At 44.6% G+C, this 19082-nt stretch overlaps 1 protein-coding gene across 1 annotated transcript; it reads left to right on the top strand.

Moving 5' to 3' along the window:
* The first annotated feature begins 414 nt into the window (after positions 1-414).
* Positions 415-18562, top strand: LOC146180589 (solute carrier family 4 member 11-like). The gene is made up of 7 exons (XM_084576085.1): positions 415-532; positions 1988-2101; positions 4954-5086; positions 10556-10944; positions 12169-12660; positions 14816-15029; positions 17464-18562. Exons 2-7 carry the CDS (start codon positions 2002-2004, stop codon positions 17528-17530), a joined length of 1395 nt encoding a protein of 464 aa, XP_084432211.1. The 5' UTR covers positions 415-532; positions 1988-2001; the 3' UTR covers positions 17531-18562.
* The last annotated feature ends 520 nt before the right edge of the window (positions 18563-19082 follow it).

The raw sequence follows: 19082 nt of genomic DNA, 5'->3' as shown, positions 1-19082 counted from the left end.
GTACTCGGAAGCGAGCCACTCAGTTAGAAACTGAGGTAAGAGTGCATGCGGGAGCCACAAGCAAGAGAGGAAAGTTGCGACAAGATGTGGTCGTGCAAACACTGTCGAAAGCCTTTTTTTGTTGTGAAAGTACAGCAATACAACTGGAGAAGCTCAAAGTTTTGTCGTAATGCAAATGGTCAGAAGTCTAGAATGAGGAAAGCTAAAGAAATTCCCCTTTCTTAATCATCCAATGCTATGAACCAGTAAACTATGTACTTAGCCAGAAGGTTTAAAAAGGGCTATAAAAGGCAGTATTTGCCTGCTCCGAAAAATTAAAAAGCACCTTGTGGCATTGAAAGATGAATTACTTTTCCTCTTCTTTATGTCTCACTTCTTCTTAATTACTTCTTTTACTTCTTCTAATCAGGTATTGTAGGTCCACGGACGTTGTATAAGACAATATCTACTGTGTTCTTCCTCTACTTTGGCTGCCTGCTGCCTACAATAGCATTTGGGGCCCTAAACGACACGAACACTCGAGGAAAAATTGGTAAGTTAATTTTGCGCTATTGCATTAACATTTTACTGAATTCAAGCATCAGTGGAGAACGATGGCTTGTCTGACCAGCGCCAGGTCAACTTCTGCTGCAGGGAATTTCTCCCAGACACGCCATGAGACAAGAGGTGGGGGGGGGGGGGGGGGGTATTGTAACTGGTAAGGGTTGCGGCTACGACTGGTGCTCACATATCATCGAAGCGCGGCTGATGCTGTAGGAGCAATGCGAACTGTGGAGTACAGTCTAAGCTGCCTGCCTAACTGTGAAACGAAAGTGAATGGCTGGCCCTTAATTAAACTGTTCAGCTTTTTTTTCAACACATTTTACTCATTACCAGCTAAATAGATGGATCAAGTTTTATTGGTTTGTAAATATTTTACATAGTGAATGTATAGAAGGGGGCAACTGGGGTATGCAATCTGAGACTGGAATTTCAAATTGAAAGGAATGATTCGTTAAGCGCTTAGAAATAGATTTTTCAATTATAACCGCAAAAAAAACAGACATGTAAATGCGAAACAGGCTTTGCATTACTAGACGTTACGAAAGAGTGACGTGCTGGAGAAGCGTGGTTATTCTAAAGTGGTTAGTGGAAATGCTCTTTAACACAGTGCACACCAAACCAGACACCTAACCTACAACAAAGCACTCCCTGTGCCACCATGGAACTATTTTTGTCAGCGGCACATGAATGGAGGCCAAATGTAAGCAAGGTTCACAGCAACCGTCAGTGTCAAAGATCCCAAGGAAACTATGACACCCAACGGGACATTCTATTGCAGGTTGCTCTACTCCAGCAAGAAGTATACATTTGCGAAATAAATGCAAGACTGTGGTACCATAGAGGTCTTAAATTACCGTGAGTGAAAGATGGCGTCACTGTCGATGGGAGTTTTATATTCAGAGGGCACTCATCCACAGTGCGAATGCCGTTAGTGACGTAACCACGAATATCTTTCAGGGGGTGTTATACGCTGCCGATCTAGAAAAAGGCCATACAAGGCCGTAAAACACGAAACAAGAGGGGGGGGGGGGGGGGGGGGTCTTCAGATGTAAGAAAATTGGGGGGAGGTAGGGGAGGGGGGGGGGGGTTGGTTGTGTGCTTGTTAAATGTAAAAAAATGCTTTCGGTTGTTGGCTATATTTGTTGGTATGCAGAGACAGTCTTCTCTTAGCATGGGCAAATTCAGTTTTCGTTCCTGTTTGCTTTTCTGACCGTTTATTGCAATGTATTTTGGGCAGATTTTACTACAGCCTATTTTGATTGTGAAACACTTAACGCTTCCTTTCAATTTTCGCTGTACAAATATTTGTATTTCTGTAATTGTAATAATATTCCAGGGCCAAGCCCAGTAACTACACTTGACTTCCCTCCATAAACATTCCAGTTTTGTTACACAAAAGCTTTTGGCTGTGCATAGACATCTCACTGAAGTCCGGATAATGCAGATGTCAAGAGGTGTATGATCAGCCAGACACTTGGAGGTCTGGGCTTCGCCCTCCTAGGCGGGCAACCACTCGTCATATTGATGACCACTGCTCCCTTGAGCCTGTACATAAAAGGTAAGCTTGCACGCCAAGCTGTATTATGCCTTTTTCTTAATCAGTTTTCTACTCTTACACTGTTTGGCGTCTTCTGTAGCGGGTATTGTGAACTCACCAAAAATATATTGAAATAAGAGACCAGTAATACATAAATATATATATATATATATATATACATATATATTACGAAGTAGTTTCCGTTGGCTTCCGTATATAAAAGTTGGAAAGAGTAGACATTTCTTAGAGACACATTTATTTGTTGTCGACGGTTTGGTCGGAGCCCGACCTTTATCAAGACTGTGTTACATCGCTTGGGACTGCCTTTTTAAGCAGTAACAATGACAAAACAAACAAAACAATAAAATTGCCATGTGTGAGGACGGGTCTTAACAAATTAAAAAAAAAAAAGAAAAAGCGGAGGGAGAAAATTTGGAAGGGGGGTGGGGGTGAGGACTGGGGGACGCTCGAGACAAGAATAAACAAGACAGAAGGGACGAACGCAGGGCGGGGTGGCTTCCCTGGTCAATGTAAGGTCAAACAGGTGTGGTAGGAAAAGGGGGCGAGTGCGGTCGCGGGTATTCGAGAAGGAAGGCTTTAGATGGTAATACTGCTTCGCACTCGGAGTTAGCGCATAGCTTAAAAAAGACAGACAGTGCACGCGATTAGCGCCGGTTGCCTTGAGTGTCTATTGTACCTTCTGCATAGAATGAGCGGTGGGCTGGCTTGTGGACAAAGTAAAAAAAGGAGAAGGGACGGGGGGTGAGTGAGGGGGGTTGGAGTGAATTCTCACCTCTGAGTCGAGTGAGCTCTAAGCCCGTCGTATTTAGTTTTTCTTCAGCCAGGCGTCGCAGTACGGACCACAGAACGGGTCAGTAGCAGCGATGTGTGGAACCCTCCCTCCCTGGCCTCGCCTTTAATTGCTGAGAAAAAAAGTACTAAATCCGATTTCTAACATTCAATCAATAGCAACTTCGATTGTGACTCATCTAACATTATTTACCTCCTTGAATGCAGCATATGTGAACAGCAGTACATAAAACAAGCAGAAACTCCATTCCGCCTTCGGTTCAACAATCACCTTTCTCCTTTCTCCTTTCACTTTATAAATCAAATTCATTTTACTCTACCACCAGCTGTCCGGAATTACCTTATTCGTTATGACTATTTCTAAAGCTTTTAATAACGTTTCCTTACTTATTGGCTTTAACAACGGTTCCTTATGGGCGTATTGAAAGGCCACTGGTGCCGTGCTATGGTGAGGGGGGCATATGCTGTGCAGGATCGACCTCCTGCCTGGTTACATTTACTTGATGCATGTATATGTCTCCCGGATGTTTGATGTGTGATCAAAGTGAGAGCTCGATGATGGTGTAACTGTGTATTGACAGGTTGCAGAATACTACCTGGTTAAAGTGCTCAACGTAGTTCCATGCAATAAAAAAAAAGGTTTTCGTGGCCCAATGAATTAACACTACTCTTTTCATAACTGATGCCACTGGAACATCTGTTCATACCCGGTGTCGCATTATTTTTTTCTGATTTCTTGATTATTTGTTTTAATTGCAACGTTATAATAACTTGTTTATAAATATCCTGCTGTGTGTTCCCCTTTGGGTTGCGTTATGTGACGTTTTTGATCCTTAATACCAGAAAAACCAGCCGTGAACACAGCTACGAGGGGATGGTATGACAACGGTTACAATAAGTAATTACCTTCATTTCTGCCTTCAGTGAGTGTATGTTACTTTTAGGTTGCGTTCACACACACACCTTTCAGCAACAATCGCCGTTTAACTTGCTGCGAGCGTCGTCTGCTCGAGTGTTCCTACGGGATATGGTTTGGCAATACGCGACCGGGGAGGCCACCCCGCCCTGCGTTTGTCTATTCTCTCTTATCTATTCTTGTCTGGAGCGTCCGCCAGTCCTCAACCCCGCCTTCCTTCCACATTTTCTCCCGCCGCTTTTTCTTTTTTCTTTTTTTTTTTAATTTGTTTAGAACCGTCCCTACTCGTGGCAACTTAATTGTTTTGTTTGCTTTGTAGCTGTGACTGCTTAAAAAGGCAGTCCCAAGCGATGTCACACAGTCTTGGTAAAGTTCGGACTCCGACCGAAACGTCGACAACAAATAAATGTCTCTAAGAAGTGTCTACTCTCTCTCTCTCTCTCTCTCTCTCTCTATATATATATATATATATATATATATATATATATATAGCCATGGTTTGCTTGTTACTTATGGGCCAGAGGTAATTTCAACAGGATGTCACACAACTTTCCCGATTATCTACTTTATTCCAGCAGTTTCGGACGGTGGACCGTCCTTCAAGGTAGAATTCAAGGTGAAGAATGACGGTCCACCGTCCGAAACTGTTTGAATAAAATAGATAATCGGGAAAGTTGTGTGACGACATTATATATATATATATATATATATATATATATATATATATATATATATATATATATATATACAAACAGACACTGTTCTTACGATGCGTTTCGAACTCGACCGTAACTTCCCACTAGAAGGTGTGTAATCTTTCGCGGGAGAAATATGCTGTCACTGCCAAAAACGAACACAAAAATTCTAAGAACAGTTAATCTGGTAGTGTAATGTGTCGCTTTGAAGTACATATGACCGGTATGCGCTGCTTAGAAGTACATTTTTGTGCAATTTGTTTTCCAACAGTCGTGTGCTACTCTCTCACATAAGGTATTTTTCTTGTGATATTTCAACACATTTTATTCGTTGGCCTGCTTGCATGCCTGGTGGTGCGTGCTCTTTGTGTAATGGCGGATGTGTTCGATAAAGGGAATGTCATATCTACACTACTCACCAATATGTCTTGACACCATTTATTTCATCGCAGTGATCTACGACATCTGCGAGGATTTCGGCTTCGACTTCACAGCCATGTATGCCTGCGTCGGTCTCTTTAACAGCTTCTTCCTCTTCCTTTACGTGGTGTTCGACGTCAGCAAGGTTATGAAATGGTGCACGAGGTGAGCGGTTTTACAGAGTCCACCTAAATGTTGTTCCACTCTGGCGCGGAATAAATCGTTAAGTAAATCATTTTAAATTTGAAATACTAGTGGCTACTCATCGCCATGCCAGTCGATGCGGCACGTGAAAGTTGGCGGTGAAGTAGTAGCCGCTCTAAGGGAATCAGCCTCGAAGAAACCGAACTTCATGGCATCGCGGGGACCATTTAAAGCCAGCCTCATCAATCGTTTTACAAGTTTGCTGCAAACGTTGGCAACGCTCGATCATAATCGTGCTTTCGTGATTATACAAAGGAGTAACAATATAGTTTGGCGAAAGTGAAGAAAGCACCCAGTGGCTTTTGTTTTCTCGGTTATAATAAAGAATAGCAGTTATATCACCTACTGTACGTTCCCGTCCTGTAGGAAAGGTTAGTTCCAAAGTCTTGATCAAATGACTGCATTTGGGCATACTGATAATAGCAAACATGGCAGTGAACCACACTCAGTAGTACGACCTCCCCTGCGGTTATGTCAAGCATTATTATAAAATAATGTGTGAACTGTACTAGGTATCTCAGCTGGGTTTGGTTGCCGTTTCGAAATATAACAGAATACGATAGGAGGAAATGTCTGCTACCATATTGCTGATAATTACATGTCTTTACTGAGAGTATTTTTTTATTTCAATCGACTAATGAAAAGAAATAAAAGTTAACTTTTAGTAACGAAGTTTTCGGCAGGCATCGCGGTAAAACATTGTAGCGTGAACCCCCCGCCCCCCCCCCCCCCACACACAAAAAAAGAAAACTTCCAGTTTTAGTTTTAACCTATTTTTCAAGAGAAGTCTTTCCAAGTGAAAAAATAGCACGCAGAAAAAAATAATGAACACATAAAACCCCTTAAGAGCGATAAGGCGAAAAGCGTTGGGGCTGATTCTACAGTCGCGCTTATTTGCCAGAACACCGCCAATCACACGGTGCTTCTTCTGTGCTAAATTCGAGGTGAGCAGCTTCACTAGGCGGCGATGGCGCGTGCTCGTTGCGGCGCTTGGTCTTCGTAGCTGGCGGCAGATGGCGTGCGCCACGCGCCTTCCTGGTTGAAGGCGTCGTCGTGGCGCCCCTCCATTGTCAAGAAGATGGCAGGGACGCTAGTCAAAGAAATCTAAGATATGTTTCTCATGTGCTCAGCGTGGCCTAGTTTCTTAAGGCACTTTTCTGGTAATTGGAGGAGTAGAAGTTCGATTACCATTGGAGGATGGCTTTTTTAAGGGCTAAACAGAACGTCACTCTTTGGTGGGTAAAGACGTCGTCTGATTGGCAGGTTCAGTTCAACATTTTCTGCGGAGTGACGGAGGCATGCACGGATGCATACTCATGAGAATAAAAAGGCTTGCACTTTAAGATGGGCAATCCTACGTGTGCACGCGCTTGCTCGCAGTGATAGCAGCGCTCTCAAACGCCCAATTTTGTAAAAGTGGCCGCATTTCATGGTATCGCAAATTTGAAATGTTATTGCCTTCATTTTTTATCTTAACTGATGAGGGAAGTTTGGGAGCAAAAGCTGAGAGGCCAGCTTTACCAGCTGCCTCCTCCCCTTAAAAATAAAGACGGGATTTGTAGAAGGCTCGCAATGCAGCTCAGTGTGCAATCATTATGCTCAAAACTACAAAAAATAAGAGAAGCTCACGTAATGAAGACATGAGGTTTTTGACGTAACGAATAAAGAATAGAGTGGTACAACAGTTTGCATCAAATTGGTAAAAATCGGCAAGGATACAACAATGGTACAATGATGGAGTACAACACCGAATGATGAGAGTTGATCAAGGATTAACAAAACATCGTGCAGATTGGCTTTAGATATAGTATGCAACTGAATGTCACATATCATGCAATAGTTTAACACTTCAGCAAGTTTGTGTTGCATGGTTACTCGTCATAAGTAGTCTTACATGGAAGCGCTTTCCAATTTTCAGTTTGGCGGCTTTTATACACCGACACGTTTTCTGTTAAAAAGGCTAGCCGAGAACGGAAATAGGTACTGTTTCTTGTTTCTTTTTTTAGAAGTTACGTACAAGCAGTACATACACATCTTTTGTATGTTAATATAATGCTGTATTTGCGGAAACGTGGAGCAGAGGGTTCATAGTATGAAGAGTTTTCTTTGGTTCTCACTATTTTTTCTGTAAAATCTGTATTTTTTCTAAGTTCGTGTAGGTTGCGGTATCCCACACTAAACAACAGTAGTTCAATAACATGCTTCACCTTTGGTGGCAGAAAGTGTTTGTTCCTGTGGGCTATTCCTACAACACTTGAAAGTTTTGACACTATGTAATTTATGTGCTCATCCCACCTCAGCCGTTTTGAAAACGTCACCAGGAGGATCTTGAAGGCATTAATTATCTCTATTTTACTGTTATTCAGCATGGCTTTATGATCAGTGGTTATAAACTTGCATTTCGAGCGAAAACAAAATTTCCTTTGTTTTACTGACGTTAATATATAGCCCGTTATACTTTGACCATAATCCTAGGTTTCGAAGTGCAGCGTTACATTGAGCTGCAAGTTCTTTCGTTGTAAAAGTTGAAAAGAGCAGTGGTTTGTCGTCGGCATAGGCAATAAATTTTACAATTCTCTCGAAGTTGATGATGCCATTGATATCTATGTTAAATGAGAACGGCCCTAAAGTACTCCCTTGGGGCACCCCTGATAGAATCGGTTTGATGTCTGATGAGTGGCCATTATTTTGAGTGAACTGTTGTCAGCTATTTAGGGGAGATGTCATTAGATCTAACGTTCCTCCATGAAAACCGTACTTTTCTTAGTTCTTTAGTAGTATAAGTTATGATCCAAGCAGTGAAATTCCTTTTTAAAATCCTATTATCTGGACGAACGGGGTATTGAGCGCTGGCAGTAACATTAAAAGGACCACCTGCGACGAAGTCACCTTTAGAGCTTAAAACAGCCGGTGAGTCAGGTCCACGTAGCTATATGTAGACCGAAAAAAGTATTTGCAGGCGATTTTTGTATCTTTTTATCTGTCCGGACAGAAACAAATATCCGATCTCAAACGCAGAGCACTCTGTAGTCATCAGACGCCTCATACGATGCGGCAGAAGCGAAGCGCTGTCCGCCAAATAGGTACGCTTGGGATAGCATGTTGTAAGTAGCGGAAATAATTAGAACTATACGCAGTATATCTGAGTAATTTCTAATTATTACAATTCAACTTTAGGGTACAAGGCAAATTCGCGCGCACATCTGAAACATTGGAAAGAAAACGCTCTTTGCAAGCTTGGTTGAAGTAAGCTAGCTCATGCATTTGACGCAGGAAAGCTCACTGAAGCTATTTTCCACATTCCACCATTTTCTCCCCTTTTCAGGTGCTCATACACCCTTCTGTCAGCCATATCTGTCGGGAATAGTGTCAAAGGGAAAATCGCACACGGTTGAAGCTACAATTAAGTATTGACCCGTACGGCCAGGCTACAGTACGCAGGGTTACCTGTTTTGTGACGGGGCTTATTTTATGGCGTATTCATGTCTGCATCAGCAGCACGCGCAAGCGCTATACGTAAACGAAGTAGAAATGATAGATGGGTCTTCCATATAAAAAGTGTTGGAAATGGCCTTCCAATTCAAGTCCATAATAAAGTATATCTCTCTAACGCAAGTAGTGCAGCCGTGTATAAAAAAATGAACATTAGAATCTGTTGAGCTGGATAAGGCTACTGGGAAATAGGGCTCATAAGTAGTCAGGCAGGTCCCTTGCTCTGTCCCTCTGACATTCTCCGACGAAGCTCGACCACACTTGGCATTTCCTGATTATTATTAATTTATTTACAAATTGCGCGCATACCGTACGTATCACTCGGAGCGCGGCCTCTTCGCACGACACTCCAGTTCAGTCCCTTCTGTCGTCTTCTCTCGTCCCTGCGTCCACCGTGGTCCCTCCGATTCCTCTCTCCCTTCGAGAGTCCTCCTCGCCAGGTCCACGGCTGTCTTCACGTAGTCTCAAGCTTCCAACTCCTCGGAGGTTAGAACACTTCTCAGAAGCCGGCGGCCGTCGCAGGCCCCCGCTCGCAGCCGCGTGCAGCGGCCAGCTCGGATGATCCTTGCCGTCCTCCCGGCGCCGGTTCTCCGGTCCCCACCGCCGCTTCGCTGCTCTGGTTTCGGGAATGTGTTTAGTTCGCCAACGCTTTGCGGGACGCACGGCATACACAAACGCGCGAAAGCCGACCGTTCGTTCTCCCGGTGCTCGGGGCAACACACAGCGTGCATGACATAAGTGATGACGATTGAAAGGATGTTGATCGTGAATGTGCGAAGAGAAAGACAATATTATTCCTTTTTTAATTGCTTTGTATTACTATCGCCTCAAGTTTTCAAATTATTTCAGCAACACTAACTCCTAACTATTAGGTTATCTATCATATAGTCAAATCGACATCATCAATTGCATTATGCCACCTACAACGAATTCTTGCCAATCCTCCACTTTTTTTTTCTTTATTGCCGGTCATCACCAACACAAAACAAAACCAACAAAAACGCGCTACAAACAGAATGCTCACAGCAGAGCGGTTACCACAAGCATGACACTGTTAATACAGAAGCCGGCAGGCTCATACTGGATTTCACGAGTCGAACCACTATGCGAGCTGAAGGAATTTTAATTTGACAAAAGCTACTCGTACGAGCAATTTCCCCACTTTGGGTATGTGCCATGATAACGAGGGAGGACAAGAAGAAGAAGCAAGAGCACTCGCGTGTCTGTGAGCGCTCGTTCCGTCTGTCCTTTGCCTTAGTCCTCGTTTTTTTTGTTTTCAACAAAACTTTTTTTTTTTAGCTTGCACGGTAAACATGGTAAATCAATTCGTTCAAACGCTGCCGTGATTAAAAGGAAAGACAGTGGAGGCTAAGAAGAAGGTACTGTTGCTTTATTATTCTTGAGGTAATTCATTCTTTTAGGTAGAATATTTCGCTTATTGTCACGAAACCTTCAAAACTGTGCTGTTTTTTAGCAGCCGCCGGATGCTGCCTTGTCACTTTGATTCTGGCACGCATATCAATTCTGTATTCTTTATTTGTTAATGCTCGATGTCGCGAGACGCACCTTTATCGATTTCTTTGTCGCGCATGATGCGCCGAGATCTGTCTAGAAGATTCCAGCCTCTCGCACATGCTTCTACAATGTTCCAGGTCGCGCTAGTAACAGTTTGCGACGTTACCTAGATGGTTATGAGCCGACTTTAAGTTGAGCGTTGACGTGTGCGACTGGCATTCTTTGTTCGACGACCGCCGAACACGATTGTTGCTATCGCCGCCGCCGAATCGCTTAGTTTTTTTGCGGGCGCAAGTAAGCCCAATAAAGAGTTTCTTCAGTCCACAGACTCTTCATTTGTGTCATCGACCTTGTCACTCCTACGTGACACTATGACGTATACGCTGCTGGAGATGGTAAGCTGATTACAAATCTCGTTCGCAGGTCTACTGAAGAGATCTTCTCGCTGTTCATTACGATAGCTTTCTGCGTGGACGCCGGACGTGACGTGTACAAGGACTTCCAGCGCCACTACCTGGCTCCAGAATGTACGGATCCAAGCAGGGCAGCTGCCAGCTACCTTGTGCCAGTAGCCGGCAACGTAACCACGGATGCAAGCGTCGCCTTCGAGCTGGTGCCCTGTCAGCGAGACGCGAGCATGCTTTTCCTGCTTCTCATGTTCGGAACTGTGATGTTTGGCGTGTTTCTCTACAACTTCAACAAGACTCCATACTTGTTGCCTTATCTTCGAGACTTGCTGGCCGACTACGCGCTGCCCGTGGCAGTAGTGGTGTTCAGCTTCATCGGCTCCTTCGTGTTCTCGGACATCCAAAGTAAGAGACATTGCAGAAGCCGCCTCACGTTATATCAAGTGCATTGTATACTATAAATAATGCTCAACAGTTCCAAATGTGTTGAGGATTGTTCTTGAATCGCCAGCTCAACCCATTATTAGGTCCGATATGCAAGAATAAGGTTGGAAGCTTAACGAAGCGCGATTGTTAGAATCGGTGTACACATTTGGAAGAGCAGAACGTTTTTACGTTATTGTGGCTGCGAAAAACATACAGCAGTTGTCTGGTATCTCATTTATGAACAATCACGTCGCATCAATCATCCCCATAAATTAGCCATCTCTATACAAAACATTCTTTCTTACGCTTATTTGTTCCCGTACTTTAAAAGAATGGAAAAACATTCCCAAATAAATATTTATACCTGTTACCGATATATTTTCGCTAAGTTTTGACTTCCGTTAAGTTAGCACTGCCAGATTTTATATACTAATACCAAGTATATATGACTCCTCATTTACGTACTCGGTTTCAGATTGTTTACTTTTCATTTGTTTCTGGCCGCTCCTGACTGAAATTATTTTATAGCCTTGAGGCTAAAACGAATATATCAATTAGTCTAATAGAGAACGCAAAAGCATCACGAAGAAGGGGAAGGGGCAAATATTCAGTAGTTTTATACTGACACTGCTGATGCACGGCTGGTCAGGAAATGATAGCGGATGGTACTAAAATAATGTAATGTTCAGAATCACTCTTCTGCACCTAGGTATAATATCATACTACATGAAAAACATGTGCAGCTTTATGCTATTTTTTCAGGAAGGCGCGAGAAAAAAAGAACTTATATTCAAGGTATGCTTTTTGTATATACAGACTTTGTAGAACGAATTTTTAATCCGCAATTGACTGCAGCGCAAATTCTCGTAACGTCGTTTGTTCGACAACTTCAAGTACACTTTCTGGTGGCAGATATGGCAGCCTAGTCTAACGTGCCGAAATGGTTTCCAATACTTAATGCACATAACTGACGATACTAGATGCAAAATGCAAAGGTGCCCGTGTTGTGTGATGTCAGTTCAAATTAAAAAAAAAAACCTAGGTGGTAGATATTTCCACAGCCATCCCCTACGGCGTCTCTAAAAGCCTGAGTCGCTTTCAGATGTTAAGCCCCATATACCAACCAACCAGCAGATGATGATTCGGAGGGGTTGCATATGTCATGTGATCTCAGCAAATACTTGTTTTATTTTCTTTTTTCAGGCGAACAGTTCCAGTACTCGGACGGCTTCTCCTTGGAGCGAGCCCGAGTTGAAACCCTTCCAGTTTACGGAATCCTGGGTGCACTGGGCCTTGGATTCGCCCTGTCCTTACTGTTCTTTATGGACCAGAACATCTCAGCAGCCATGGTCAACAACCCCAGCAACAAGCTGAAGAAGGGCACCGCCTACCATCTGGACCTGCTAGTCGTTGGCCTGCTGAACGCCGGGTTGTCTCTGTTCGGGCTGCCGTGGATGCATGGAGTACTTCCGCACTCACCTCTGCACGCTCGTTGCCTAGCTGACTTGGAGGAGCGTGTCGACCAGGGACACGTCCACGAGGTCGTGGTGCGCTCCCGAGAGACGCGCCTGACGGGTATCCTGTCGCATGTGCTCATCGGACTGTCGCTACTCATGCTGCCCTACCCGTTATCGTACATTCCCACCGCTGTCCTGAACGGGTTGTTCCTCTACATGGCCGTCACATCACTAATAGGTATGTTTAAATCAAGGGCTTGTAAATGAGCTTGCAAACAGCAATGCCCAAATGCACTCATTGGCGATTGAAAATGCGCAATCAAAACGAGCTTTGCAACTAGATGCTGTTGACACAAAATCTACTAACTGGTTACCAGAACAAGCGTAATAGCAACGAAGAATATGCCCTAGCCGCCAGGGACAAGGCCACCTCTACGGCTCACTGACCTGCTTGTCAATAATGCGGTAAAACAGCTCGTTTCGCTGCTGTGAACTAAACATAAGACAAAGGTACATATCTGGTGCATCTTGTATTTGAAACACTGCAATCATTTTTCTTGTGGCGTTATCCATAAACTTCCGTGCATGTAATCTTCGCAATAGCTTAGAGCGCAGCTCTTACGGAACCTGTTGAGCGATGCGCGTTGCCATTGGTACTGTTGCCGGTGTAACCGTGTCACGAACTAAATAGAAATTCTCAGAAGAGAAAGAAGAGCCACGAGCTATGCGCCGCTTCTCGTTGCTCTTCTATACTTACGAAAAATTATCGTTGGCTCGTGTAAAAAATAGTGTTGTGTAACAGCACCTGCATACACACAAGCTCTTTCAAATTCGTCGCCTGAATATGTCGCAAAAAATTGGTTTCGGTTTAGCTCTAGTTAACGCTAGTTGAATTGCGAAAGCATTGACGGAAGCTTTTTTTGCATGCTGCAATATTCTCCTCTCATGCCCTATCAGTGTAAGGTGCTACATTATTGGGGACGCTTAAGCTCACCCTTTAAGCGTATGACGCGAGTGTGTAAGATATACCAGCCCACATTTGAAGTCACGCTTCAACATAGCCGTATGGACGTACCTGCGTGTCGTAGGGGTAACGGTATGTAAACGGTTCTGGCAGGCTGATTTTAATATCACATGATTCGCCACACAGCAGAGTAGGGGACGACAAATAGGAGAGGCACACAACCACACTCACACACACACATATAAACAAGGACAATGCTGCACTGATAACTGATTATTTGAACACCAAAATCCTCTTTCTTCTCCACTTCTAAACATCACACCACTTTTTCTTCTAATATCACCTTCCCATATGAAAGGAGCGACCCGAGTTGGTAGCTCCAGCCCGTGGCATTGAGATAACGTGAATTGAAATGTCATGGCAGGCTGATTCCACCGAGGCGAAGCGCCCTTATATCTGCAAAGCGTCACCTTTCTTCTGCCCACAGTGCATACATCCCCCGCTTCCACCCCGCGCAGCCGTTGTTGTTGCGACTGTTAGAAGGAAAAGAAAATGTACAGGCCTGCTACTGGCTGAGCCACCTCCGCTGCCTCGCGCGGACATAGGAGAAAATAGAGAAGGAAGAAAAAGGAGAGAGAGAAAGACGTGCGTCACAACGGCCGTCGTCCGCCACCGAAGCGGTGGCGAGTGCAATGACAGCCTACAATAGGGAAACCTCCGCTAGCAGGCTACCTTCCGCTTTGAACAGCGGGGACCTACCAGTTCCAGCCGCCTGGGGCCAGGAACAAGCACGCGGAGCGAGCGCAATGGCGAGAGAGGAGTGAGCGAACGTCATCGCGTTGCCACGGCAACGGAGTTGCCATGGCGACGGCGCGCCATCTGTGAAGTGCGGCGGCGGCTCAAGGTCAAGCGGCGGGAAGAACGGTTCTGCCTAGCGTAGTATTGCTTTCGCAATAAATCGCTTAAATAGACACGCTTAAATTTAACATTTCGGACTACCGTAATAATCCTTAAAATGTCTTTTGTAAGACGTAGGCCGCCATCACCGCGGTCGCTGAGGGGTTCGGGCGCTGGACAGAACCGGGAGACTCGGATTCCAACTCTGCGCCGGCTACGGTGGAGGCACTGCAATGCAGGAAATTGCAAATTAAACAGCAGGCGCCTAGGTACTGCGTAAAACTAGTGTATGTTAAGGAATCCCAGGTATATTCAATAATCCATTTCAGGCAGTAATGCAGCAGTACTTCCGAGAACATTATGCTCCTTTCTTCTCTATAGCGAGGCAGGCAGCAATTGTTTCCAAATTATCAGTACTCTTTTTTCGTTCTGTATGTCTCAGAAGATGTTTGTCATTACTTGTAATTTTTATGCACTGTTTTAGACTGTTCTGACAATTTTCATCTCCACGCGATGCTTTGCGAAACCGCAGGCAACCAGATGTTCGAGCGTGTTACGCTCCTCTTTATGGAGCAGGCTGCGTACCCCCCGAACCACTACATCCGCCGTTGCCCACAACGCAAGATCCACATCTTCACGTCTTGCCAATTGATGCAGCTGGGCGTACTCTGCTTTTTCGGGTTTGCTCCGTGGCCCTATGTGCAGATGATGTTTCCTGTCATCATTCTTTTGCTCTTGCCGCTGAGGTAAGTTCAGTACGGTTTCACAGCAGCATCTGCAAACGCTTCGGAAAAAAAAGCACGCGTAAAGCGATTCCAACTGATGTAAAATATTTAGCGAAATGGGCTAGGGTACATTACGGTTGATAGCACCAAATGCCAAGACGTTGAGTGGGCCTGCTGTAGAAATGCTCATATTGTAGAAACTTCATATTTCAAAAGTTGTCTGCTTTGCGGGATGGGGCATTAAAGAGCGGGTAATGTTGTAGAGTGCGCCCGAGAAGGTTAGCGTCTGTTACTCTCTTAAATGGCTCGAGAACACATCAGAAGTGCTTAATGCTCTTTATTTAACGACTGCCTGGTGCTCCCTGCTCCTTAAGGACTTTAGACTGTTCAGAACAGTAAGCCGCACGAGGATGAGCAGCAGTGTTTTCGAGTAATCTTACCTAGTTTAGATATCAGTTATCAAAAAATCGGATATGTCCTGAAAAATAAGCATGGCTTGAACTTATACACGCAAGGGACCTTTACTCATGGCTTTGCGTGGTTTAGCAATAGTATACTCGGTTTGGTGGTTTCAGTCGGGGGATGCTCAAGCCTTGCCTCAAAAGTAGCTGCACCTTTAACACCCCCTTTTCGCACCGCGATTTCTTTATATTCTTGCTGTTCAGTTTAGCTGGTGAAGTGTTGAAAGAGCGCCTCTGTTATACACGAGTTCACCTTGAGGGGGTCAGCCCTCGCAAGCACTAGGTAGAGGTCCCTATTTCGGGATCCCTGTGTAGCGTTTGCCGCAGCCCGGGATTAAGGCCCGTTGTATCTGAAGATCACAAAAGCCTAGCAGGATCGCCTCCCCTTGCTCCCGGGTTGGTTTGGGGTGAGGGGGTATATCCGGACTGGAGGGGCAGGCCCACACCAAGTGGTAGATGTTTGAAGACACCGCCCTACAGCGCGGGCAGCTGCCAGAAAGCAGGGTCAATATGTTTTGGAGCTGCCAGGCACAGCAATGTATATGTATAGAGTCAGAGTAAGAGCCGCTCAACCGGCTTTTAAAGACCTTTACATGGGCGGGGGTAAGGTTTGCGACCAGTTTTGTGGTCATTTACGCTATCTTTGAATGTATAAGTCGGATTATGATCAGCGTCCTGTTCGGAAGGGGAGGAGGAGGAAATTTACTGGAAAGAGAGCATGCGGGCGGCAGCGTCGGCAGCCTCATTTCCAGCCAGCCCCTGGTAAAGAGAAGCCTAGCTAGGCAAAATCCCAATCGCTACCAAATAGCAGAGCTACTCAAAACACCTGAACCGCTACATAATTATCAGCATATTAGGCACGCCGCCTTTCAATTATACCTAGAGAAGCGAATGAAGCGATGCACCTTAAAGAAAAGTACTGGTTAGATGTTTAATCGTTGTTGCCTTATAACATGCGTGTAATAGGATGAGTCTGCAAGGCAAATATATTTGAGTGTTCGGGGGAGTAGGCGAAGTTAATTTTATTGTGATGTGTGGTAGCAGTAAAGATAAAGTAAACAAAGGCGGCCAAAATTATCTCTCTCACCGACACCACGGTGGCTTAGTGGCACGACTCTTGAGACAGTGTGCTTCTCTATGAACCCAGGCACGGTGGCTCGTTTTAATGGATGAAAAGCAGAACAGACGTCACTGGGCGTTAATGATTGCCAGTGTGCCGAAATCAATTACAACTGCTCTACAGCGGTGTCCTAGAGATCCTGAGCCACTTTCGAACAATAAACCGCACATGCCGATACCAATGTATCTCCGTTACCTCGGATCCATGGTGAAATTATGTAAATATTTACAGCAAAAAACTTCTCATAAAACAACGACCACCTCCATAGCATGTATATTCTCAATCGACTCGATCTTTAATGCATAATTAGGCTACTAGTGTTGGCTGTTGGTGATTAGAAACACCGCTTAAATGCTGAGCTTTTAGGGAGACCTCTAAAGGACTTTTTATGGAATCCTATCTAGGCCTGAACATTTGATGTTACACTCTTGTGTGTAAGGTGGGCACTGGATACCTTTTATGGATTTGCGCCCTCTAAAAGCCTTCCTGCTCAAACACTTGCTCCGGTGCAGAGAGCCCCGTGGTCGACCACCGGATGCAGACTGGTAGATATTGTCAGCACCTCATCACTGGCCCTTGGTAGAAATATTTTTTGGAGAATCCAGCCTTTGGCTATATGTATGAATAACGATTCGGCTATCAGATACTGTATAACCACAAAAAAGTGTTCCTGGTGGCATTTTATGTCAATTTTCGCGTTAATTTACGAATACTCAAAAAAAGCTGCGATCAATTTCTGAGAGTGCCACTGCAGAAATTTTTTCCCACATGCCAAATGAAAAAAGTGCGTCATTATTCTGCTCATCAAATCTTGCTATGTTTAATAAAGTCACTGTTTTTACAATTAACTGATCACCACTTTATTTCTCTACAGACATAAAGTCATCACCTTATTTGTGGATCCGAAGTACCTGGCTGCCCTGGACGGGAAACATCAATAGCACGAACCCCGCTGTGACTTCGGTTAATCGACCTGTTCCAAGGACGTCAAGCTTGCTGCCGCTGCGCTTAGTTTATCGGGCATAAAATAGCACGTTTGATGATGGGCCTCAAAGACTTGTAGCTTTTCGCTGCGTGTGCACCGCGTAGGTCGTAGCTCCTTAGGCGCTTCCAACCACTCTGCAGTTTTTAATACAAACTGCATTGGCCGCAATTAAGGGACTTGGTTTTAGAAAAAGAATGCAAAATATTTTTTTGAAGTCGGCTGAAGGTAACTGCCAAATCACAAACCATTCCGTTCCAACGTAATATCTCGGTAAGGTTCTCGTTTCGCGATATAAAATTATTAACCGCTGAAGGTAACTGGCAAATCACAAACCATTCCGTTCCAACGTAATAACTCGGTAAGGTTCTCGTTTCGCGATATAAAATTATTAACCACCTTCATAAGAACTTCAGATCTTGTACTATAAAAGTTTCCCTAGTCTATTGTGCGCACACAGATTAGGAACGGTTGAGAAACTTAATTCTTGTTCTTCCTGCCTGCAACCCTCTTTCAGAGTGGCTTCAGGCCTGTTTCTTTGTTCTATAAATCATAATTTGTCAAGCCTGTCTTAGCAGCAAGTTATGTAGAAGTGTAATAATTACTCGACACGGTTATACATGAGCTAGAGCGTGTAAAGTGTCCATGCCCAGTGGTACTTCGTAGCCATTAAAAGCGTCATGCAGTCCACTCTGTGTCCGCTGTATAAAGGCCACCATAGCCTTTCCAGCAATGGGTGGCACAGCAAGCAATCGTCGCCATCTTATCTGCCATCATTTATCCCAACCGCGCCTTCCGTGAAGAGTGGCTGAGTGACCCTTGTTCGTTGAGAAGCAAAAATCGACGGGATCTGTGGAAGTAACCGCCTCATTTAAAGTCCAGCAATGAAAGCTCTTCGCAGGCAAACTGTCACTAAAATTTTGCAACAAAACAACTAGCTGTGGTTTAGCTTGCGGAGAGCTATCTGCACAGCTACGCTTGAAAATAAAGACATCGCTTTTGCATATAATTCACTCTATGGCTCCAGCTTTATGCCATAGGGGGCACTTTTGACCACTTAAGTGCGATGTGGCGGAAGCCTCTATCCCGCGGTGGTCCGAAACCCTTCTACAGCACTTCTTTCTCCCTGCTTTCACTCCCACCTTCGTGATGACACAATAGCGTAAGCTACCAGCCAACATATAAAGCCCCGCTTTAACCGAGCCGTATGAACGTGCCTGTGGGGCCTAGAAATAACGTGAATGCAATGTTCCTGACAGGCTGACCGTGATATCACCCTCTCATATGAAAGGAGAGGTCCGAGTTGGCAGCTCCTGCCAAATGCAATATCACAAAGCCCTACTTCCAGTCTGAGCTCGGCCATGTCAGCTGCCAGCTACCGCCTCCCACGAATTCTTTCTTCGCTCTTCGGACAGGCACGGACAGGCAGGCGAAATGAATAAACTGTGGCCAATGTAGCTCTCGCTACAAAATTGTTCAGTTGCCTACTGATTCACTGATAGTTGATTTAT

The sequence above is a fragment of the Amblyomma maculatum genome, chromosome 8, assembly GCF_055883805.1.
Source record: "Amblyomma maculatum isolate TAMU_Amacu chromosome 8, ASM5588380v1, whole genome shotgun sequence".
Classification (NCBI taxonomy): domain Eukaryota; kingdom Metazoa; phylum Arthropoda; class Arachnida; order Ixodida; family Ixodidae; genus Amblyomma; species Amblyomma maculatum.
This window is presented reverse-complemented; position numbering and strand designations above follow the sequence as displayed.

Coding starts and splice junctions, on each gene's coding strand:
- LOC146180589 (XM_084576085.1), top strand. CDS start 2,002: ATGATCAGCCAGACACTTGGAGGTCTGGGCTTCGCCCTCCTAGGCGGG. Junction 5,087..10,555: donor GTTATGAAATGGTGCACGAG/GTGAGCGGTTTT, acceptor TCTCGTTCGCAG/GTCTACTGAAGAGATCTTCT. Junction 10,945..12,168: donor CGTGTTCTCGGACATCCAAA/GTAAGAGACATT, acceptor TTCTTTTTTCAG/GCGAACAGTTCCAGTACTCG.